The 26034-nt window shown below is 43.2% G+C and overlaps 1 protein-coding gene across 1 annotated transcript in view; it reads right to left on the bottom strand.

Moving 5' to 3' along the window:
* The window catches only part of fa2h (fatty acid 2-hydroxylase), a 106500-nt gene extending 86300 nt beyond the window's left edge, over nucleotides 1-20200 (bottom strand). Inside the window, exon 1 of the mRNA XM_078544108.1 lies at nucleotides 19801-20200. Coding sequence (XP_078400234.1) covers nucleotides 19801-20091 — 291 coding nt within the window. The 5' untranslated portion in view covers nucleotides 20092-20200. The remainder of the gene's footprint in view (nucleotides 1-19800) is intronic.
* Nucleotides 20201-26034: the final 5834 nt, after the last annotated feature.

The following is a 26034-nucleotide window of genomic DNA, read 5'->3' as shown; positions in this document are numbered from 1 at the left end:
ACCAAGGCTCCTTAGGCAGCCCCTTCCGAACCCAAAATGCTACCATTTAGAAGGACAAGGGCAGTAAATACATAGGAACACCCCCACCTGGAAGCTCCCCTCCAAGCCACTCACCATCCTGACTTAGAACTATATCGCCGTTCCTTCACTGTCACTGGGTCAAAATCCTGGAACTCCTTCCCTAACAGCACTGTGGGTGTACCTACACCACAGGGACTACAGTGGTTCAAGAAGGCAGCTCACCACCACCTTCTCAAGGGCAGTTAGGGATGGGTAATAAATTCTGTCCCGTAAATGAATAAAAATAAACTCCAGCCACAGCTCAGCTTTCTACTGAACATCTCAGGAAGCACTATAACCAATGTCTTTAATCATGACCTCTAGGCTTCCAGAAACTTATTTGAGCAAACCTCATTCATCCTTTTTTCAAGAGTTTTCTCAATTACCAGTATTGGCAAATAAGGCAATTCTCTGGTCAAAATGGCACATCGGCAAAATGTCCCTAGGTTTCTGCTAAAGCATTTCAACCACCAGTTCAAGATATACAGGCAGTTGTCAACAGGTCATACTTCTATGCCGTGAGCACAGGCCTAAAGGGTAGAGGTTTGAAATTCATAAGCTTCAAATGAGTTTGAACATCAGGAGAAACAGGTTTTACTTCTCTCCCCCTCCCCCAACAGGAAAGCATGTGGAACTGATTCCCGCAAAAACAACTGAAATGAATTTAGCATCTTTCATGACCTCCAGATGACCTAAACTGCTACACAGACAAGTACTTCTGAAGTGTAGTTACTGTTGCAGTGCAAGAAAATTTGGCAGCCAATCTACATAAAGTCCCACAAGCAACAAGATAAACTACCATTTAACTTGTTTTAGCTGGTTGATGGAGAAACATTAACCTGGGCTGGAGAGAAGTCCCCTGATGATCACTTGTGTCCACCTGGGAGGGCACAAACAGTTTGGTTTAACATCACATCTAAATGGCAGCACCTTTGAAAGTGGAGTACTCCGTCAGTACTGCACTCAGGTATCAGCCCTGGATTATGTGCTCAAGTCACCAGAATGGACATCAAGTCCAAAATTAGCTGATTCAAGAGGCAAGCGTGCTATCGTTGAACCAAGGGTTGATGCTAAGTATACTGCTGCTTTCTTACATGGCTCAATTAGTTTGTGCAGTCAGTGACTGAGCCAAACAAATCAGTTAAGTCTCAATGTGATCCACAATTGGTGTCAAGTTACCGATCTCAGTAGAGACAACGCTGGGCAGCAAACACAGACATATCAAGTAATAACTACCTGTTCAACATTAGCAACTACCTGGATGAGAAGATTTGCAGTCTAATCTATGTAAAACTAAAGCTCTTCTCTCCAATTGCCACCTGCATCAGGGTCTCTGACCTGGACTTTGTTGTACTTCATTGGCTGCTATTTCAGGGTCAATTGGAGATATGAAAATGTGGCGAACTGGTTGACCCTTGTAAGACAAAAATGTTTTTCTGTGCCAGAGGAGCACCACAGAAATGCGGATGATTACGACGACTGGGCTTGACTCCGATGAACATGCAATACTCTCCCTTTACAGGCGTTTAATATCAACACTCACATATCATCGATGGCCATTTGGACAAAGCCACCACAGGACTCCAACTACCACAATCGATCAAAGCAATTAATAGTTTGAGAAATGGAAGGGAAATCACAAAAGAAAAAGACCTTTCAAACAGAAAATGGAAAATACCCAGCTGAAAAACAGAAGTTGGTGATTACAGCTGGCTGCATAAACTGGAGCAATCCATTAGAACACAAGGGCTGCCTGCTTCAATGCCAGGGTATGGAGATGTTGTTGTTGTGAGAACATTACATCAGGGGTGTCAGTGGAGATGCGAGGGTGGATAACTATTCTGGAGTGTTGCACAACCACTTTTGGGGATTAGGGAGTATTGTGCACAGAATGTTCCCTCGGGGGATGAAACAGATGGTGTGAAGTCCACAATAGGATGGCACATGCAAAGATGCAGGCTTAATGGCAGGAATAGCCCCTCTCATCCCATGCTTTAGTTCTCAGTACACCAACAGAAACATTTAAAAGATATTTTTCGACTAAGATTTTGTTTTTAAACTACTGAATCAGTTGGTTAGATTTCCAAATTACTCACTAAGCTGTTGCTGGAAAACAAATGAAGTTTTTGAACTTTAAAAACCTTCAAATTCAGTAACCAACATAATCTAGATAATCTGTTGAGTTGTACACTTGCAGCTTCAGCACACAGTTTCTGCAAGAACAGAACTGGTGCAAAATACAAACAAGCACTAACTAGTTCACCATGTACAATGGGGTTATTCCCAATTTTAAAATGTAGTTATGGATATATCGGAATTCAAGATGTTAGGATTAAGAACATACCTTCAAAAATAAATTATCCTCTTCCTACCAGGTTGAATTTCAATTTTTTTCCCCTTAATCATGACAAAGCCTAAAGATCTGAGGGATAATTATCATTGTCTCATCAGGGCAAATCTTCTCCAGAAGAGGTTATGGACCAATCCAAATATCTCTGTGGCTGCATCTTGCCCATGCTCGAAATGTATATGAAGCAAATAGTTTGGTACATTTACCCAATATAGTCAAAGATATGCAGCATTACTTCCTCCTGGGGCACTGAGACTTATCTAAAAAAAGTGCATCTCAGCAACAGATTAAATGCTGCTGCAGACAGCTGACTCTCATTTTCTGCCTTAAAAATGTAAAGAGTTCCACAACTAGAAGTGGTTTTACCACTTGCACCTCCAACCACTCCATCCAGTCAAATAGCCTTTTGCTCAACCCCGAATAAACAAAATAAATGTTCAAAGAAAAATGAAAAGTGTTTTTAATCCTTCCTCTGATTTTTCTCCTGGTTGCTCACATCCGTGTCCAGAGATTAATCTTTAATTCCTGGAGAGTTGGCAACCATAACCACCACATACAGAAAGGTCAATGATGTGGTACATTAGCCATGGACCTGCACATACTTTGCCAGCTTTGGGAGATGGCAGGAGAGAGAAATCTTGATAGTCAGAAAAATCACAAAATGCTACCCATCTGTTCTTGCAGTATGGTTACATTAAAAAAGACAAATGTTAGGACACCAGAAGCCAAGGCTATTATAAGAATACTTGTAATATAAAGAGGGTTAGAATTCTAATTAACAGAAGTGAAGTCCATTATAACTTCGATGAAAGGTTTAAATCTTCCTTGTCCACTCTTATCACTAAACATAATGACTCAGGTTCACAAGCAACAGCTGTGTACTCAAGTTCCTCTGAAGCCAATAGGGGAACCTGTGCCCTTTCCAGAAAGAGTCACTGCAGAGTGATCAGAAAGAGTTAAAAATTTTCCCCTCACTAGCCTAAATATATCATATTATAAGCCCTGTGAGCTACAGAATTCTAACCCAACCCCATCATAATCTCTACTAGAGTGATGCAGCCTAACTGGTACCACATCACATCACCAGAGAGCAGACTCATTCCAAACATTTAAAACTGGGCTCTGTGCAGTCACAGAACAGAGTGCATGTGCATTCTGGTAACGCACAGCTTTGCCACTCTACCATCTCTGCTGTTGACCTGCAAGTCCACATGTCATCTTTGTTAAGTCTTGCCATCCTTCATATCAACATTGAAAAGCAAACCTTCAGCTGCACTCCCTGGTCACTAACCCCCATTCCCTCACCCAGCGGCAATCTCAAGGCAGGCAGGCTGTTCACAACAATAATTTCTTGGTTCTGATCAACCCTGCAGTTCTCCCATAATACCTCAAATTTTAAATTATGGTCATCTTCAAATCCTTCTATGGCTTTACCCCTTCCTAGGTGGACACCCTTTTCCACCCCTGCCCCAATTATTGATTTATGCTCTCATACAAATGAGACATGACATATGACAAATGTAACATGGCAAACAGATTACTTGGAGAAGATGGTTCCCAAAGATCTCCACTATAATATTCTTGGTCTTGTTGTGTTAAGAGTATAGTCACAGAGTCAGGGATAAGAAAAAACCAACTTTACTGAGACATCTCTAAAACAATGTCTGCATCTTAACCACGAGGTTGCACGGGAAAGAGCAAGATCATGAGGCAGCCTTCAGTTCCTGTGATGTATACTGTGTCTTATTAGCATATTACAGTTAGAATTAACCCCTTATACCACATCTCCCAAGTGTGACTTTAATTTTTTTTTATATAAATAGAAAGACAACCACAGTGGCAGTTTCACTAGTCCAACTGAAAGGATCCTCTGCTCCTTTGGACGAGATTGGGGATTTGAGACCTGTGGGTGGTGATCTCTCAGGTTCTGCTGAGCGGAAGGCCAATTAATAGATGATTCATGTTAACCAGTCATCTGGATTTTTCTCTGAATGCAGCATCTCTGGTCTGTTCAGTTGGTTTAGATGACTGCTTTGACTGTATAGAAGATTGCTTTTGTGTGGCAACTACCGCACATCTGTTCAGTCTCAGTACCATTTTGGGTTTGAATGAGCTAGGAGCCTAGATGTGGCATCTGTTCAATCACTTGTCCATAACGAGCTTGGTTTCAAATCCAACCTGGTTCGAGGTCTGGTCGGGTGCGTGCCATGTGATGTTTGTCATAGTTCCATATCTGACTGGAACAGTACTAATCCTCTTTCTTCATCAGCTTGTATTCTCAGGATGAATGAGGTGTGTGAGAGAGTGTAGGGGGTTGAGTTTGCAACCTCCTTACCATTGGGAGTTCACATGGTGCTAAACTATTTTGGTGTGGAGTTGAACGATAGTTCAGAAGTTAGATGTCATCGTTCTTCAGCAATGCTTTCATTGTACGGACTCCTCTTTCTGCTTCCACCATTGGCTTGAGGGTATGTTGGTGAGCTGGTGGTATGGATAAACCCATACGATGCAGTGAATGCTTTAAAAAAAGGTATTGCTTGGCAAACTGTAGCCCATTGTCTGAGATAAGGTCTGGAAATCCATGCATTGAAAATATCTCCTTCAGCAATGTAAACACTGCTTCAGAGGTGTGATCCTGCAGTTGCTTGACTTCTATCTATCGAGCAGTAGTTTACCATGATCAAGAACATTTTAGCTCTGAGTTCAAAAAGGTCTAATGATGTTCCCATGATCCTGATGGAAAGGAAGATGACATTAATGGTTCTCTTGTCAATGAATAGCACAAGCATTACAGCTTGATACCATTTCTTCCAATTACTTTGAGAGACCTGGCCACCAAACAGCGATGCCCAAACATCCTTGGTACAATTGTTGTAGTATATTGAGTCACAGAACTCTCAATTACCAATCTCTCATTATAGATAAGTAAATCATTATCATACGGAGGCGCACTCTCTCTCTGTTCATTAGTACTGTCTGAGGATGGGATTATGGGGCATGTATGCTGGCCATCCTTGATTCAGTACTCTGACCTGAGCACACATTCTTCAGATTTCTGTGCATCTCTAATTTCATTCAGTCAATGAGTTGTTGCTGGTAGAGTTGTGGTTGTTGTCGATGCAAAGATTTCTACCTCTTCAAAGACTATTACCCTCTTCGGGTCTAGCACTGGTATTCAGGACAGAACACATCTGCTGTTTTCCCAGAACATATTCTGTCTTTGATTCAAACCTCATCATCCTCAGTCTGAATTGATGTACTGATGGAGGCATTTTTGCTAACTCCTTAGAATTGAAGAGTGTCACTAAGGGTTTCTGGTCTGTCTCTACCTTGAAGTGGAGACCAAGAACATGATCTACAAACTTTTCACAAGCCCATGTTGCAGCTAATGCTTCTTTCTCGATCACTGCTCATCTCTGTTCAGCTTATCAGCGAATGGGATGCATAGTTAACTAGTCTACGCTTTCCATCCATCCGTATTGGAAAAAGAGTACAGCTCCCAAACATATAGAAGATGCATCTGCAGCAATGATAGTGGGTAGTTCTGGGTCACAGTGTACTAATGCATCAGGTGACAGCAGCCTCTGATTTTCTGAAAAGACCTCTGTTGTGCTTCCTCCCAGCACCATACATTGTCTTGTCGTAACAGCTGGCGCATTGACATAAGACACAAGAACTTTGACTTGGTTCATCATACCCATGAATCTCTGGAGCTCAGTCATATTCTAAGGAGCTGGAAGTTCCTTAATTGCTCGTCTTCTGCGAATCAGCTATGACACCAGATGCCTCCACAATATGCCCAAGGAATTTTGACTATCAGCTGCGAAAATTCACATTTGTTGAGCACAAGTCCTGCTTGCTGCAGGTGTTGTAGCACAGCTCACATTCTAGTGTCATGTTCTGTCTGAGTGGATCTATGGATCAGGACATGATCCATGTGACATACAACTCCAGCTAGTTCTTCTAGGATACTTGCCATTACCCTCCAGATGATTTCTGGCGTTGATGTGATGCTGAAGGATAGTCTGTTAAAACAAAACCTCCCAAAAAGGTGTAAAGGCTGTGAGAAACTTAGACTCTTCATCATGGGGTAGTTCCAAAAAAACCACAATGTGCAGCTTTGTGAAGATTGAACTCTCTCCCAATTTTGCTAAGCTCTCGTCCAGATGACAAAAGATGTACTTTGCATTCAACTGCTTTGTTCAGCCCTATAAGATCTACACAGATTTGGATAGATCCATTGGGTTTTGGCACTGGGGCCATCCCTGAGCACCAGCTTGCTGCTTCTGTCACAGGTGAAACACCACCATACTTCAACAGAGTCAATTTCCTTTGGCAGGAGCAGATAAGGAAATTTTTTTTAAGTGTAAGCAGGCACACTGGCTTCATTTCAGGGTGCAGAGTGATGTGGTAAGCTGTCTTCAGCTTTCCCAGTCCCATGAACTGCTGTGGAAGTTCAGAGCTGAAGATTTAGGTTGATTTTCTTGGCTTTACAGTTTCTCTACTCTGCAAATCAGATGCAAGTCAGCACAGACTTTCCTGCTTAAGAGTGAACAACCCTGGTTTACGATCACATATAAAGGTATCATTGATTTTTCTCTCTCTATACTGAAGGGTTGAATTCAGTTGTCCTGTGACCTTGAGTTCCATAACTCCTAGCCCACGTAGGTTTTTGCATGGCAGCTGAAGGGAATTTCTCCGATCACAGTTCAGCATCAGAAAGAACTGAAATGGCTGCACCTGTGCCTAACTCTCATTTCCCTCTACTAGGATATCAGCACTCCTGTAGCTTCTGCTTGGTTCCTGGGTCACCCCAGGGAAAGGCATCTCAATGTCATCAATATCCTCTATTTCATGGATTTTGCCACCTTTTAAAGGCTTGTTTGTTTTTTTTGGTTATTCTGTAAGCAAAGTTTTTTGCTGTGACACATAGCCTGAAAGTGACCCTTCTTTCAGCAAAAACAGCATTCAGTCTCAGTAATGATGACCATGAGACCAGCTTGTCTCAGACCACTGAAACACACTAGCTTTGTTCTGTTTTAAACAGATTCACGTACATCTTGCACTTTAGTTAAAAATTTTCAGTCTAGCACAGGACATGCAACATGATGGCAATATTCGTGTCTGAGTCCAAGATATGCCTCTGGAACATTACTGATATCGTTACTATAGATTTAAGGCGATTGGTAGAAGGATTAGAGGGGACACGGAAAAATCTTTTCACCCAGAGGGTGTTGGGCATCTGGAATTCACTGCCTAAATTGATTGTTGAGACTGAAGCGCTCAACTCATTTAAAAGTTATTTGGATCTGCATCTGAAACGCTGTAATCTGCAAGGCTACAGACCAGGTGCTGGAAAGTGAAAATGAGTGGCTAGTTTCCTTTTCTGGCCAGCACACAGACATGGGCTGAATGGCCTTTCTGCACCGTAACTTTTCTATGGTTCCATCATTAACAAGGAGAAACGCTTAGTGCCAAGACAAAATTTCCAAAGCATACAGGTTAAGAAGCTTTGGCAGATAATGCACTCCTGCAGCTTCAAACCCACAACCACCCCCTCAAAAAAGGCAGTGTCTACTTAATCCACACACTACAGCCAGAAATGCTAGCCAGAGGAAAGGAGCAAGTAACTTGGCTGGGTGTTGAGGTTTGGGTACTCAGGGATTCAGGAGGAAAAGTATTTGCTGATGGCTCCCAAAGTGTTGGACAGATCTTCTGGTGCAGTGGGTAGTGTTCCTGCCTGAACCAGAAGTTCTGGGAGCAAGTCCCACCTGAGGACTTAATGGCCAAGGAAGGAGTGTTCATGACACGGCCAAATGGGTTGAATATCAACCTGCAAATCCTTCCAACACATTCCAATGGCAGACAGCATGAGTGGGAGAGATTCCTGGTCAGTAATGGAGTCAGATGGAAAGAACGTTGGAGTTTCTACTATCACTACCCATAGCTCCAGACTACAAGCAGCACATAAACATGCATGCTGCAACAGCAACTCGGACCCAGGTGAACTCTAACAAACTACTAGCACCCACAATGGTCCTTTTAGTTGACCAATGAAGCAAAAAAAAGCCGCTGAAGCAGACTACCAGCCTCTTTCGCAGCCAGTCACTCATGTGCCTTCCTCCTGCAGCACAAATATGAAGAGACGCCCTGCAGTTTAGGTCATAAAGACACTTTGTAAATACAATTAAACGTCATACCCTATTTTAAGAGAATAACTTCATTGCATACACTTATTCTTTTAAATTGCTTCTCTGTAAGCCTCCATTATTAGTACCCACTGAAAAAGCTGTCCACATTAAACCTGAACAGCTAACCTCATTTCAATAGTCCAACTTTTCATGAGTACAATGCTGACAATCCTAGATCCTGGGATTAGAGAGAGCAGCTTATGGAGAGGTCCCTCAATTCAATGGTTCTAACAGGGTAAAAATGCACCATTAGTTTTCCAGAAGAATGCTAAACTCATAAGCACATGCAGATATACTGAACCTCTTCAAACCAATGCCTGATCTCAATCCATCTCCATAGAATAATCAATTCTCCAGAAATAGAAGTGAATCAAGATATATACAACTCTCTCAGAAATCAAGCGAATCAATGGGGTGATTTTTAAGGAGCATCTTACCCTTTGAAGCAAGCAGTTCAAAGCTTTCGAAGTTTATTAATTACGACTCCAAACAATCAGGAGCCAATGGTATGACTAACATAGCGAATAACAACTGTATACAAAGTGGTGGTGGCAGTGGTCAGGTGGGAAAAGAGAAAATAAAAATAGATTTAACCATTCTAATTTATTAACAGCCACTCAATTTCAAACAATCCATAAAACAGCGATGATCTTTAGGTAGCTTGCATTACATGGCACCTATGACAGTGAAATTCTTCTGAAGTGTAGTCATTATTGTAATGTGATAAGGGGTTTTTCTTTTTATTCATTTATGGGATGTGGGCTTTGCTGGCTGGGCCAGCATTTATTGCCTAACCCAAATTGCTCTCGAGAAGGTGGTGGTGAGCTGCCTTCTTAAACCACTGCAGTCCATGTGGTGTAGATACACCCACAGTGCTGTTAGGGAGGGAGAGAGTTTCAGGATTTTGACCCAGTGACGGTGAAGGAATGGCGATACATTTCCGAGTCAGGATGGTGAGCGACTTGGAGAAGATCTTCCAGGTGGTCGTGTTCCCATCTATCTGCCCTTGTCCTTCTAGGTGGTAGTGGTCGTGGGTTTGGCAGGTGCTGTTAAAGGAACCTTAGTGAATTCCTGCAGTGCATCTTGTAGATGATACATACTGCTACTACTATGCACCGGTGGTGGAGGGAGTGAGTGTTTGTTGATGGGATGCCAATCAAGCAGGCTACTTTGTCCTGAATGGCGTCAAGCTTCTTGAGTGTTGTGGGAGCTGCACTCATCCAAGCAAGCAGGGAGTATTCCATCACACTCCTGACTTGTGACTTGTAGATGGTGGACAGGTTTTGGGGTGTCAGGAAATGAGTTATTTGTCACACGATTCCTAGCCTCTGATCTGCTCTTGTAGCCACAGTATTTATATGGCTAGTCCAGTTCAGTTTCTGGTCAATGGTGACCCCCCCCAGGATGTTGATAGTGGGGGATTCCGTGATGGTAATGCCATTGAACATCAAGGGGTGATGGATGGATTCTCTCTTGTTGGAGATGGTCATTGCCTGACACTTGTGAATGTTATTTTCCACTTGTCAGCCAAATTCTGGATATTGTCCAGGTCTTGCTGCATTTGGACATGGACTGCTTCAGTATGAGTCCTGAATGGTGCTGAACATGGTGCAATCATCTGTGAGCATTCCCACTTCTGACCTTATGATGGAAGGAAGGTCATTGATGAAGCAGCTGAAGATGGTGGGACGTGAAGATCCTGAGGAACTCCTGCAGTAATGTCCTGGAACTGAGAAGATTATCCTCCAACAACCACAACCATCTTCCTTTCTGCTAGGTAAGACTCCAACCAGCGGAGAGCTCGCCCCCCCACCGATTCCCATCGACTCCAGTTTTGCTTGGGCTCCCTAATGCCACACTCAATCAAATGCTGCCTTGATGTCCAGGGCAGTTACTCTCACCTCACCTCTGGAGTTCAGCTCTTTTGTCCATGTTTGAACCAAGGCTATAATGATGTCAGGAGCTGAGTGGCCCTGGCAGAACCCAAACTGGGCTTCAGTGAGCAGGCTATTGCTAAGCAAGTGCCATTTGATAGCACTGTTGATGACCCCTTACATTACTTTACTGATGATGGAGAGTAGACTGATGGCACGGTAATTGGCCGGGTTGGATTCGTCCTGTTTGTGTGTGTAGGACATACCTGGGCAACTTTCCACATAGCCAGGTAGATGCCAGTGTTGTAGCTGTACTGGAACAGCTTGGCTAGGGGCACAGCAAGTTCTGGAGCACAAGTCTTCAGTACTATTGCTGGAATATTGGCAGGGTCCATAGCCTTTGCAGCATCCAGTGCCTTCAACCGTTTCTTGATATCAGATGGAGTGAATCGAATTTGCTGAAGACTGGCATCTGTGATGCTGGGGACCTCCAGAGACGGATCATCCACTCGGCACTTCTGGCCGGATTGTAGCAAATGCTTCAGCCTTATCTTTTGTACTGCTGTGCTGGGCTCCTCCATCACTGACAATGGGGATATTCGTGGAGCCTCCTTCTCCAGCAAGTTGTTTAATTGTCCACCACCATTCGCGACTGGATGTTGCAGGACTGCAGAGCTTGGATTTGATCCATTGGTTGTGGGATCGCTTAGCTCTGTCTATCACTTGCTGCTTATACTGTTTGGCATGTTAGTCACATGTTATAGATTCACCAGGTTGAGACCTCATTTTTAGGTATGCTTGGTGCTGCTCCTGGCATGCCCTCCTGCACTCTTCATTGAACCAGGGTTGATCCCCTGGCTTGATGGTAATGGTAGAGTGGGGGATATGCCAGGCCATGAGGTTCCAGATTGTGTTCTATAACCTCATGGCCAAGGTCATCTATTTGTGATGTTGGTTGAAGGATGGACGTTGCCTAGAACATGGAGGCTTCCCTTGTTTTTTTTTTAAAAGAAGCATCAAGGTATTGTCTATGGCCACCTGAAGGGACTATCAGGGCCTTTGTTTAACATTTCAACTGAGAGTGTGCAGCATTTCCTCAGTACTGCACTGACATATCATCCTGGAAACATGTACTCAAATCTCTGGAGTGAAGCTTGAATACAACTTTCAAACTCATAATTCTGAGACTGAACTGTCATGATTGCAACTCTCAACTTCCCTTTATTTCCCTTAAAAACTTACATAGTAAAGGCAGGTATGGTTATGGTACTGGGTTAAACAGCCCAGAGGTCTCAACTTCATATTTCATTCAGAAATCTAATAATTCATAGGCTAGCAGCAGAAAATGAAAGTTAGTTTGTTACAAAATCCCAAGTAACTCAGGGAATGGAACCTGCAACTTATACCCAGTCTGGCCTACATGGTTGATTCTTAAAAGCCCTTGGGGAATCTGGAGGTGATCAATAAATTATAGCCCTTTCAGTGCTGTTCACATGATATATCGTACCGTATAGAGATTCTGCATCCATATAACACGTTTTTCTATTCGCATCCTGTCAAGTGACTCCTAACTTTTGGAAGTCCAACATAGTTCCAATGCAAGTGAGTTGCATACAAATCCACCTGTGACATAAAGATACTTTAGAATCCCCCACAATGCTGGAGTCCAACAGAAGTTCAATGAAAAGTGCAGTGGGGAATGCCAGGAGCACTATCAGGTATACCTAAAATGAGGTGTCAATCTGGTGAAGCTAACATCCCCATTTCTGGCCTTATGATGGAGGGAGGTCATTGATGAAACAGCTGAAGATGGTTGGGCCTAGGACACTAACCTAAGAACTCCTGCAGCAATGTCCTGGGACTGAGGTGATTCACCTCCAACAACCACAATCACCTTCCTTTGTACTAGGTATGACTCCAACCAGTGAAGCTACAACACCGGACTACATGACAAAACAGAAGCTGCATGTGATAGACAGAGCTAAGCGATCCAACAACCAACAGATCAGATCTAAGCTCTGCACTCCTACCACATCCAGTTGTAAATAGTGGTGGACTTTGAACAACTAACTGGAGGAAAAGTCGCCACAAATATCCTCAATGATGGGGGCGCCAAGACAAAGCTGAAACATTTGCAACTGTTTTAAGCCAGAACTGGTAAGTGGATGACCCATCTCAGCCTCCTCCTGAGGTCCCCAGCATCATAGTTCAATTCACCAAGGCTGCAATGAGGCCAGAAGCTGAGTGGCCCTGGAAGAACCCAAACTGTGTCAGTGAGCAGGTTATTGCTGAGTAAGCTTGATAGCTCTGTCAATGACACTTTCCATCACCTTGATGGAGAGTGCACAGGTGGGGTGGTAATTGGCAAGGTTGGATTTGTCCTGCTTTGTGGAAAGGACATACCTGGGCAATTTTCCACATTGCCGGATAGATGCCAATATGTTAGCTGTGTTGGAACAGCTCGACTAGGGGCGTGGCTAGTTCTGGAGCACAAATCTTCAGTACTCTCACCAGAATGTTGTCAGGACCCATGGCCTTTGCAATATCCAGTGCCTTCAGCTGTTTCTTGTTATTATGTGGAGAGAATTGGGTTCTGCCAGAGCCACTCAGCTCCTGACCTCATTACAGCCTTGGTCCAAATATGGACAAAAGAGCTGAACTCCTGAGGTGAAGTGAGAGTGACTGCCCTTGACATCAAGGCAGCATTTGACTGAGTGTGGCATCAATGAGTCATAGCAAAGCTGGAGTCAATGGGAATCAGGGGAAAACTCTGCACTGGTTGGAGTCATACCTAGCACAAAGGAAGGTGGTTGTGGATGTTGGAGGCCAATTGTCTCAGCCCCAGGACATCAATGCAGGAGTTCCTCAGGGTAGTGTCCTAGGCACAACCATCTTCAGCTGCTTCATCAATGACATCCCCTCATCATAAGGCCAGAAGTGGGGATGTTCGCGGATGATTGTTCAATGTTCAGCACCATTCATGATGACTCAGATATTGAAGCAGTCCGTGTGCATATGCAGCAAGACCGGAACAACATTCAGGCTTGGGATGTTAAGTGGCAAGTAACAACTACAAGTGCCAGACAATGACCACCTCCAACAAGAGAAAATCTAACTAACTATCTCCTCTTGACATTCAATGGCATTCAGTGAATCCTCACTATCAAGATCCTCAGGGTTACCATTGACCAGAAATTGAACTGGGCCAGCTATAAAAATACTGTGCCTACAAGAACAGGTTAGAGGCTGGGAATTCTGTCAAGTAACCCTCACCTTCTGACTTCCCAAAGGCTAGCCACCATCTACAAGGCACAAATCAGGAGTGCGAGGGAATACTCCCCCACTTGCCTGGATGAGCGCAGCTCCAACAACATAAGCACCTCAACACCGTCCAGGACGAAGCAACCCTCTTGATTAGCACCCCATCTACTACCTCCAACATTCACTCCCGCCACCACCAATCCACAGTGCCAACAGTGTACACCATCCACAAGAAGCAATGCAACAACTCCCAAGGCTCCTTCAACAGCACCTTCCGAACCCACGACTTCTACCACTTAGAAGGACAAGGGCAGCAGATGCATGGGAAGATCCCCAAGTCACACAGCAAAGATTGAAATAATTTACGTTTGTGAACCATACCAGTTCACTGAACACTACTGCTAAAATATTCGTTGCAATTTCATTTTAAACCATTGCGGCATCCTCACCATTAGACAGAATATGTTCTCAAAGGGCTGATAACTGAAAGAAAGGGTCTAAGCCTCGAACAGAAACTCAGTGTATCCCTCTCAATTTAAGGATTCAGCATCATCTTAAAATATTAATGCAGGGCAGACTTATATTTCATTATTTCAACTGACCTTAACAACTCAACATTGAGAACATGCCCAACTCAAGAATATAAGATGAGGGCAAGTCACCTGTACACCTAACATGTGGCAGCTTGAAGAGGGAAAATATTCTGTTTAACATCCCAGAAAGATCTGAAAAGTCCTTTCGCAGGGATTCAGCACCAAGTATAAAGCAGGAATTTTTTTTATTTATTAAATATATGGAATACAAATTAGTGTTTACACAGCCATTCGTGTTCATGGAGTTTTCTAATGTACTTATTCTATGTTTAAACAGGTAAGCATCTACAAAGTGCCCACTTCTCAATATTCCCTCCAAATGCATCATTTTGACGACCCATCCATATACAATCTTTACTTGAGCCCTTGTACAAAAAATATTCTTAGAAAATTGTTCACAAATGTTGTCTCACCTCCAACCACAATATATTCATTACCCACAGAAGCAACTTCTCCCCATATACAAGTCACTTCCAGTCAGCAGACTGTCCCATCTCCTCCTACACCAGGAGTGATCACGAGTTGTTTTCCATTGTAACTTTGCTTGATGCTTTATTTCCTATTTTTAGTTTACGTAGTTGTTTCTTAGAAATAAATCAGTCATTACAAAACAGCATATGCTTATTTTGACCACCTCACTCTACCTAAAGTGCATGCTTGACAATAAACCTTGCCATAAAGTATCAGGTTTTATGGGTCTGGAGTAGGTTAATTGGTGTTAATAACCTGGACTTGGGGGTATTTACAGCATAATTTCAAAGGGCACAGTTGGCATGAATCTCAGAAATGCTGTAAACACAACGAGGAGGATAGTAACAGACCAGGAGGACTGAGACTGGGGAAATGGGTGGACATGACAGATGAAATTTAAGAATGTGAAGTGATACATTTTGGTAGGAAGAACAAGGCAGCGCATTATGAGCTAAATGATACAATTTTAAACAGGTGCAGGAGCAAAGAAACCAGAATACATATGCACACAACTTGTTGAAGATGGCAGGACAAGTTGAGAAGGCTGTTTTATAAAAAGCATATGCGAACTGTTGGTGTTATTGATAGAGACAGGGGGTACAAAAGCAATCAAGGCATGCCAAACCTTTAGAAAACTGGTTATAAGACCATAAGACATAGGAGCAGAAATTAGGCCATTCGGCCCGAGTCTGCTCCGCCATCCAATCATGGCTGATAAGTTTCTCAACCCCATTCTCCCGCCTTCTCCCCGTAACCTTTGATCCCCTTACCAATCAAGAACCTATCTATCTCCGTCTTAAATACACTCAATGACCTGGCCTCCACAGCCTTCTGTGGCAATGAATTCCATAGATTCACCACTCTCTGGCTAAAGAACTTTCTCCTCATCTCTGTTCTAAAAGGTCTTCCCTTTACTCTGAGGCTGTACCCTCAGGTCCTAGTCTTTCCTACTAATGGAAACATCTTCCCCATATCCACTCTATCCAGGCCTTTCAGTATTCTGTAAGTTTCAATCAGATTCCCCCTCATCCTTCTAAACTCCATTGAGTATAGACCCAGAGTCCTCAAACTTTCCTCATATGTTAAGCCTTTCATTCCTGGGATCATTCTCGTGAACCTCCTCTGGACCCTCTCCAGGGCCAGCACATCCTTCCTGAGATACGGGGCCCAAAATTGCTCACAATATTCTAAATGTGGTCTGACCAGAGCCTTATAAAGCCTCAGCAGCACATCCCTGCTTTTATATTCTAGTCCTCTTGAAATAAATGCCAACATCGCACTTGCCTTCCTAACTACCGCGTCAACCTGCAAGTTAACCTTAAGAGAATCCTGGACTTGGACTCACAAGTCCCTTTGCACTCCAGATTTCTGAATTCTCTCCCCATTTAGAAAATAGTCTATGCCTCTATTCTTCCTACCAAAGTGCATGACCTCACACTTCCCCACGTTGTATTCCATCTGCCACTTCTTTGCCCATTCTCCCAACCTGTCCAAATCCTTCTGCAGCCTCCCCGCCTCCTCAATACTACCTGTCCCTCCGCCTATCTTTGTATCATCTGCAAACTTAGCCAGGATGCACTCAGTTCCTTCATCTAGATGATCATTAATGTATAAAGTGAAAGGTTGTGGTCCCAACACTGACCCCTGCGGAACTCCACTAGTCACCGGCCGCCATCCTGAGAAGGACGTACTTATCCCCACTCTCTGCCTCCTGCCAGACAGCCAATCTTCTATCCATGCTAGTACTTTGCCTCTAACACCATGGGCTCTTATCTTACTGAGCAGCCTCCTGTGCGGCACCTTGTCAAAGGCCTTCTGGAAGTCCAAGTAGATAACATCCATTGGCTCTCCTTTGTCTAACCTACTCGTTACCTCCTCAAAGAATTCTAACAGATTTGTCAGGCATGACCTCCCTTGATGAAACCATGCTGACTTTGCCCGATTTTACCATGCACTTTCAAATATTCTGAAATCTCATCCTTAATAATGGACTCTAAAATCTTACCAACGACCGAGGTCAGGCTAATTGACCTGTAATTTCCCGTCTTTTGCCTCACTTCCTTCTTAAACAGGGGGGTTACATTAGCGATTTTCCAGTCCTCTGGGACCCTCCCTGACTCCAGTGATTCCTGAAAGATCACCACTAACACCTCCACTATCTCTTCAGCTTTCTCCTTCAGAACTCTGGGGTGTAATCCATCTGGTCCTGCTGATTTATCCACCTTCAGACCTTTCAGTTTTCCTAGCACCTTCTCCTTGGTAATGGCCACCATACTCACCTCTGCCCTCTGACTCTCTTGAACTTTGGGGATGTCAATCGTGTCTTCCACTGTGAAGACTGACGCAAAGTACCTATTCAATTCCTCCGCCATTTCTTTGTTCCCCACTACTACTTCTCCAGCGTCATTTTCCAGCGGCCCAATGTCCACTTTTGCCTCTCTCTTACCCTTTCGATATCTAAATAAACTCTTGCAATCTTCTTTTATATTACTGGCTAGTTTACCCTCATATTTAATCTTGTCCCTCCTTATTTCTTTTTTAGTTGTCCTCTGTTGGTCTTTGTAGGCTTCCTAATCCCCTGGTTTCCCACTGCTCTTCGCCGCATTGTATGCTTTCTCTTTAGCTTTTATGCTGTCCCTGACTTCCCTTGTCAGCCATGGTTGCCTCGTCCTCCCTTTAGCATGCTTCTTCTTCCTAGGGATGAATTTTTGCTGTGTCTCCCAAATTACTCCCAGAAACTCCTGCCATTGCTGTTCCACTGTCTTTCCTGGTAGGCTCATCTCCCAGTCAATTCTGGCCAGCTCCTCGCTCATGCCTCTGTAGTTGCCTTTATTCAACTGTAATACCGTTATATCTGATTCCAGCTTTTTCCTCTCAAATTGCAGGGTAAATTCTATCATATTATGGTCACTTCCTCCTAAGGGTTCCTTCACCTTAAGCTCCCTCATCAAATCTGCCTCATTACACATCACTAAATCTAGAATTGCCTGTTCCCTAGTGGGCTCCACCACAAGCTGCTCCAAAAAGCCATCTCGTAGACATTCCACAAATTCCTTTTCTTGGGATCCACTACCAACCTGATTTTCCCAGTCTACCTGCATATTGAAATCCCCCATGATCACTGTAACCTTGCCTTTCTTACACACCTTTTCTATCTCCTGGTGTATCTTGTGCCCCACATCCTGACTACTGTTCGGAGGCCTGTACATAACTCCCATTATGGTTTTTTTTACCTTAGCTATTGCAAATCTGACTATTCCTGTTTAATACACATTTCCAAGCCATTTGATAATTTGATAAGCGTGTTCATTCATCTACATGTTATGCCTTAGTTAGAGTGAGCATTCACTTCTGGGTACTACACTTGAAGGAAGATGTCAAAGCCTTAGAGAGTGTGCGTAGAAGTGATTTACTAAAATGGTAGAGCGGATGAGGGACTTGAGTTATGTACAGATATTGTGGAAACATGGATTGTTCTTCTTAGAACAGAGAAGGGCAGATCAGAATGGGGTAGGGATGCAGGTGTGTGTTCAAAATGATGAATGATTTAGTGAGAGGAAATAAGTAGAAACCGTTTCCAGTGACAGTGATGTTGATAACCAAAGGATACAGATGTGATCAGCAAAGAACCAGAAGCAACCAATGCCTGAAGGGTTGTTGGAAAGAGATTCATTAGCAATTTTCAAAATGTAATTGATGTATACTTGAAGATAAAAATCAGTGGGTTATGTGGAAAGAGCAGGAGAGTGGTACTAAATAGGACAGCTCTACCAAAGAGCTGGCATAGACATGATAATAAAATGATGCAGTACAGAAGATCATTCTCTGATGCTATTGCGAATCTGACACATTTCCAAGCCATTTGATAATTTGATAAACGTGTTCATTCATCTACATGTTATAAAAAAAACTCTGCGCAATTCCAGTGTCGTACCTACTACTGTGGGTAACAACTTCAGAGGAACTGAATGGACGTACTCCAACTCGGAGGTCGACCGGCCACAATCTGTGGACTACACGGCCAATCCCTCCCTGACTAGAGAACTCCGGCAAGAGTTTATGTATGTTGCCAAGTGTAGCCGATTTATTCTGAATTGCCTTTAAAAATGCATTTTTTGAAATCTTCCCTCCCACAAACCCCCCTACAAAAAGGAAAGGGAGGGGGGCAGGAAAGAGGAAAACGAAAAAATGCAAACAGTGGGCCCCATTGCACTTGCTAAACCGGTTTAGTTGTTAACCTGCCGGTTAACGCCCTTCTCTAAAAGAAACTCACGACTGCACCTGTTCCTCCACGACAGGGATCAATGCACAAACCCACTCTCCCCTGGGTACAAATCTCCCCCTAGGAACTCAATAATAGCCATGAAATACTGTGTATTTCTTTAAGTCAATTTCCCCTTTCCACTGTATCACAGGGGTAAGCTATTTTTCTGTTTTACTTTCGCTCCGATTTTTTTTTAGAAAATAATCTCAAAAGCAGCTATCCGCACTGATTGACAACATCCAAAAAGGTGCCTCTCTGGTATTTTTCTCCGCACGCACATAGCTTTGATCCTCTCAGCCCAAGTACTGGAGCAGGTGCATTTTTTTAAAAAAAAAACAAAAACAGGGACAGAAGTCAGTCACAGTAGACCTCAGAGAACATCCAGAGCTTCCGGGTATGCTGTTTACGCAGAGCCGAAAGATTTTAATTGTGAATCTGTGCAAAAAGTTTTCCTCAATTTAGTTCCATCGCTGTGTGACTCACTCTGCAGTGACTTTAATACTACTGGAGTTCCACATGGAGAGTTTTTTTACATTCCAAACTTGCTTTTTTCGGGAAAAAAAATTGCGGTCACCTCATTTTCTTCACTCTCTTGAAAAGATGACTTTGCACAAAATGTCACTTGGAGGGGGCGCTGCAAGAGATAACTGGGAGGGTTCGGGAATGGGGCGGGGGGGGGGAGCTTTTTTCAAAGCTGATCCCAAAACATTTTTTTCTATCTCCCCCTTTGACTTACTTGTTTTTTCTGGGCAAATTCCTCCTCCTCCTCCTGGTCGCCGTCCTGCCTCAGTTCCCCAATGTAGTACTGCTGCAGCCAGCGCTGCGCGTTGGAGCTGTGTCGGTGTGGCGGTCCTGCCATGTCCCGGCTCACATCCCTGCCCGCCCGCTGGACGATCATCTGCTCGCCGCCCGGGTGGCGCTGGATGAACGTTGACACGTCGTACACCCGCCGGTCGTGGACGATCCAGCAGGAATCTATTGTCGTGTGCTGCTGCACCTCAGCTATACTGAAGTAGCGTTTCTCCATCTCCGTCTCTCTCTGTGTGTGTATGCTGTGTATTGATCACTACACTACAGCTTCACCTCCCCACACTCACATTCCACTACTGTACAACTCCGACTGCTTCCACTGCCCAGCATTAACATAATAAGTCATGACGCCAACGTACACCTGACACAGTCCCGCCCTCTGCCGAACAATGTGGCTGAATATTAATATTAATGAGAGCATTCCTGCATTAATTAAGATAATCAGACATCCACCTGCCCCATGGCTGGAGATTGACCTGAAGCAGCTGCGGCAGTTTGGGCTCGAGACTCTTGACTTCTCTGTAGCATCTCGAGGTGTCTTCCTGCTGGCTCATGGCGCTCCATCTCGCCACCTGCTTTTAGTTTGTTCAGTAAGTTATCAGCTGAGGCACTGGTTGTATCACTACTGTGCTACTGATAGTCTGAATGGCCCCGCGACTTTCCCTAAGCCTATCTTCTCCTTTAAATGACTTTTTGAAACCATACTTTTTGACCAAGCTTGCATGGCTACCTGTCCTAATATCTTTTTATTTGGCTCGGTGTTAAATTTTGTCAGATTCTGCTCCAGTGGAGCACCTTTGGGGAGGGGAGGGGAGGGGGAGGGGTTTAACTATGTTAAAGGTGCCAGATCAGTTGTTATTTAGTAAAACTTACATTTATATAACACCTTTTAAAATAATGAAATATCCCAATGCACTTAAGTGGTATGGTAGAACATGCCCCCAACCAGGTTTTTCGCCTTTAGACCTTTTAGTATTAAAGCAAGCCGTTCTTGCAGACCTATAATCCCACCAACTTTCAGGAAGTTTCTGAGTCTTTTTGGGTTTATTTTCATGCTTTGTAAATGTATTTGGATTTAGCTGGATTGCTCTGACTCACTGTAAATAAACAAAATACAAGATAAGCACCTTGTTTATTTTATGTGACATTTTGCCACCTGCATTGTGTAAGGAGGCTGTGATATTTCCCCTTTAGGCAAACAGGAAGATTAATCCAATATTACCTACAATGCATTACTATTTATGTATTTAAATGTCAGCCTTGGCTCAAGAGATAGAACTCTTACCTCTAAGTTAGAGTTTCAAATCCCACTCAAGAGGTTTGAGCACATAATCCAGCTGACATCTCAGTGTGGTGCTGTCGGTTCCCCTGCAATGGCTTCTCTTCCTGCTCCCACACTGTTAACTCTGGAGTCCTTCAAGGATCTACTCTTGGCTCCTATCTATTTCTCATCTGCATGCTAACCCTGACCAATATTATCCAAAAATACAATATCAGGTTACACAAGTTTGCTGACGATGCTCAGCTCTATCTCACTAACACCGTGGACTGCTCAACTGCCTGTGATTTGTCCTTCTGCTTGTCCATCAGCCAATATCGAATGAGTGAAAATTTCTTCCAACTAAATATTGTGAAGACTGAAACCATTGATTCTGGCCCCCAGTAAAAATCTGTACCCTGTCCACCATTTCTATCCCTGGTAACAGTTTTACGCTGTTACCATTCTCAATCTCTGTGTTGTTTGACCCTAAGTTGTGGTTCCAACCAGTTGTACACTTAGTTATCAAGACTGCTTACTCCCACCTCGATAATATTACTCAGCTTAAACCTTCCCTCAGCTCATCTGCTGCTGTTACTTCCATCCTTGACTATTCCAATGCTTTTCTGGCCAGCTGCCATCTTCTACCCTTCCTACCTCACGTAACTTTGTGCTCATACAAAACTCTGCTGCCATATCTTAACTCACTCCATATCTCATTCACTCATCACCACTGTGCTTGCTGACCTTCACCAACTCCCTGTCTGACAATACGTCAATTTGTTTTTAAATCCCAACATGTCCTTGCCCCCTTTCTAGCTATGTAATCTCCTCTAGCCCACAAACCTCTGAGGCATCTGGACCCTTCCAATTCTGGCCTCTTGAGCTTCTGGATTTTTAATTACTCCTCTGGTGGTCATTCTTTCAGTTGCCTTGGCCCTAAGCTCTGTAAATGCCTCCAAAATCTCTCCATCTCCCTACTTCTCTGTCCTCTTTTGAAATGCTTCTGTGCTGTTACCTCTGGTGTCCCTCAAAGATCTATCCTTATCCCGCTCCTATTTCTCATCTACATGCTGTCCCTCGATGACTTCATCCGAATTCACGTGTACACTGATGACACCCAGCTCTACCTCAGCATCATTTCTCTTGACTCCTCCGCAGTTGTTAAATTATCAGACTGTTTATCCAACATTCAGTATTGGATGAGCAGAAATTTCCTCCACTTAAATATTAGGAGACTGAAGCCATCATTTTTGGTCTCCTTTCCAAACTCCTTTCACTAGATACTGATTTCATCCCTTTCCCTGGCAACAGTCTGTGATTAACCTAGTCTGTTCGGAATCTTGGTGTTGCATTTGACCCTGAGGTGAGTTTCCGACTTCATATTCGTGCCATCACTAAGACCACCTTAGTTTTGACATCACCTGACTTTATCACACCTTTAACTGCTGCTGAAACCTTCATTAATGCCTTAGTTACCTCTAGACTTGACTATTCCAATGCATGCCTGGCTGGTCTCCCATATTCTACCATCCATAAGCTTGAAATTATCCAAAACTCTGCTGCCCGTGTCTTAAATTTGCACCAGGTGTTGTTTCCCTTTCACCCTTGTGTTCGCTGACCTGCATTGACTCCCAGTCAAGCAATATCTTGAGTTTAAAATTCTCATCATTTGTTTCAAATCCCTCTATGGTCTCGCTGTCCATATCCCTGTAATCTCCTCCAACACCACAGCCCTCCAAGATACCTCTGCTCCTCTAATTCTAGCCTCTTGAATATTGCCAATTTTAATCACTCCACCTTGGCTGTGCTTTCAATTGCCTAGGCCCTAAGTTCTGGAATTCCAACCCCACACCTCTCTATCTGTCTAATACAGTGATGGGCAACCGAGGTAGTGAGTGGGCCATGTGAGTGGCCCTCCTTCATCTCAGTGGACTGCTAGATTGAAATCAGGCATGTGCACCAATCATGACCCCATGAATAAGATTAAATACATTAATACACGCCAAATATTTCATAAGTTATAGAAAATGCTTAGAAATTCATAATGTCTCTTAATATTGTATTTACTGATATCAGCACATTGCAACTTAAGCAAAATGGCCTCCCTTTCTGTTCAATAAGAAAATAATCCCGTTCCCAACTCTCTTTTACCATTCTGTCCTCATCAGCGATTTTCCTCTTTTTGGCTACCTCCTCATCTTTACTTTTTGATTTTGCACTTGATTCTCCTTCTTTATCACATCACTTCAACACAAAGAAATCCATTACATAATTAGGAGCAAATTAAATTACCTCCGTGACACCCTGGTCCACTCCTTCCAGACTGAATATTGAGTTCAACAACTTTAGATCATGAACTCTCTCCTCCATCCCCACCCCCTTTCCGATCCCTTTTTTTCCAATAATTTATATAGATTTTTCTTTTCCCACCTATTTCCATTATTTTTCAATGTATCTCCATCCATTGTTTTATCTCTACCTTTTAGCCTTTTTTGATCCCTTCCCCCCACCCCACCCCCACTAGGGCTATCTGTACCTCACTCGTCCTGCTTTCTTGCCTTAATTAGCACATTCCTTAGCTAATATCACCACCGTCAACACCTCTTTGACCTTTTGTCTATGACATCTTTTGGCAATCTCCACCTATCACTGGCCCTCTATCCAGCTCTACTTGTCCCACCCCCCCTTAAACCAGCTTATATTCCACCTCTTTTCTATTTTTCCTTAGTTCTGTTGAAGAGTCATATGGACTCGAAATGTTAACTGTCTTCCTCTCCGCAGATGCTGTCAGGCCTGCTGAGTTTTTCCAGGTATTTTTATTTTTGTTTTTGGTAAGGATTCGCCCCTGAATCCCACAATTTGCATTTGTTTAAATGCTTGAGATTCTTGTGGGGAACTTAAATAGCTGTAAAGCTATGTTTAAATTTCTTGCTTGAATTGTGATTAATTTCTTTAATTTTAAGTAGTTCCTACAAATTTGGGACTTGCAATTTGGAAGTGCTTGAATTATGTAAAACTCACTCCCCTGGAGAGGAGCACGCGGTGTTCACCGGTATGCTTGAGGCCTTCCATGACTGGTGATTGATAGGGGAGCTGGATTATGAAATCAACCCAGGAATGACAGTTTAATTTAAGGTGAAATATTTTTGTTTTTGTTACGGAGAGGCAATGGTGCCCCCTTTCAAAAGGGGCACTTAAGTAGTGACGGGTTGTTTTGTTTCTGAAGAGAATAATATAAAACTCTCGTAATTTATTGACATCATGTTGTATCTTTGAAATAAGTACAATTTGTATTTCTTTATATAAATACTATTAGCAAGAGTTTGTGGGGGTGAGAATAGTTTACTATCACAGGCTTTTTATTTTGTCTGTAGTAGGTATTAGTGCCCCTGTGGAGCACCAGTGCTCCTTAGTTGAATCACTTGGTTCGAATTGGGTTTTCTTTCATTGCCTGTTGGATGGGCCTTGTATTTCCTTGTTTGTATATATTAATGCAAGTAATTAACTGTGGATTACACAATAAACTTGATTACATGTTGCTCTTTGTGACTCAGTGTGAATATCATTATGCATCAGGAGCACAGGTTGCACTGGTTGTTGCTCTCCTTCACAGTGATTTTTGAAAAAAAAAATTTAAAAAAGATTACTCCTCTCAGCTGTTGTTGCTGTTTGTGATTTCACTGAAGCATCCAAAGACATTATTGCACCATGATCATTTCCAGCCTCGCACGCTCTCAAATAGTCAAACAAAAAGTTTTCTTCTTTTCCCAGGATTAATCACTCACTCATTTGTGCCCTTCAATGTAGTTCACAGTTCAATTTTTATAGTATTTACATGTGCAAGTACAAGTGCTGGTAAAAGTGGGGAAAATCCAAAGATATTCTATAAGTATATCAATGGGAAGAGGATAACCAGGGGAAGAGTAGGGCCCATTAGGGACCAAGGGGGCAATCTATGGGTGGAGCCAGAGGATATCGGTAGAGTGTTGAATGAATACTTCACATCCGTCTTCACCCAAGAGAATGAGGATGAAGGTATGGAACTCGGGGAGAGAGACTGCGAGGTTCTTGAGTAAATTGATATAGGGAGTGACAAGGTATTGGAGGTGTTGGCAGGCTTAAAAGTGGACAAATCTCCAGGTCCAGATGACTTGTGTCCCAGACTGCTGAGGGAGGCAAGGGAGGAGATCGCAGGGGCTCTGACCCAAATTTTTAATTCCTCTCTGGCCACGGGGGAGGTGCCAGGTGACTGGATAGCAGCTAATGTGGTTCTGCTATTTAAGAAGGGTTGGAGAGATAAGCCAGGGAACTACAGACCACTGAGTCTTACATCAGTGGTAGGGAAACTATTGGAGAAAATTCTGAAGGAGAGAATCTATCTCCACTTGGAGAGGCAAGGTTTGATCAGGGATAGTCAGCATGGCTTTGTCAGAGGGAGTTCATGCCTAACAAATTTGATTGAATTTTTTGAGCAAGTGACCAGGTGTGTAGATGAGGGTAGTGCAGTTGATGTAGTTTATATGGATTTTAGCAAAGCCTTTGACCAGGTCCCACATGGGAGACTTATAAAGAATGCAAATACACATGGGATACAAGGTAATTTGATAAGGTGATTCAAAATTGGCTTAGTTGTAGGAGACAGAGGGTGATGACAGAAGGCTGCTTTAGTGACTGGGAGCCAGTGTCCAGTGGCGTACAACAGGGATCTGTGCTGGGTCCCCTATGATTCGTCATTTATATAAACAATATAGATGACTATGTGGTGGGTAGGATTAATAAGTTTGCGGATGACACAAAGATCGGCCGGGTGGTTAACAGTTACACTGAGTGTCTTGGGCTACAGGAAGATATAGTCGGGATGGTCAAATGGTCAGGTAAGTGGCAGATGGAATTTAACCC

Source organism: Cetorhinus maximus, chromosome 6 (assembly GCF_964194155.1).
Source record: "Cetorhinus maximus chromosome 6, sCetMax3.hap1.1, whole genome shotgun sequence".
In the NCBI taxonomy this organism is placed as follows: domain Eukaryota; kingdom Metazoa; phylum Chordata; class Chondrichthyes; order Lamniformes; family Cetorhinidae; genus Cetorhinus; species Cetorhinus maximus.
This window is presented reverse-complemented; position numbering and strand designations above follow the sequence as displayed.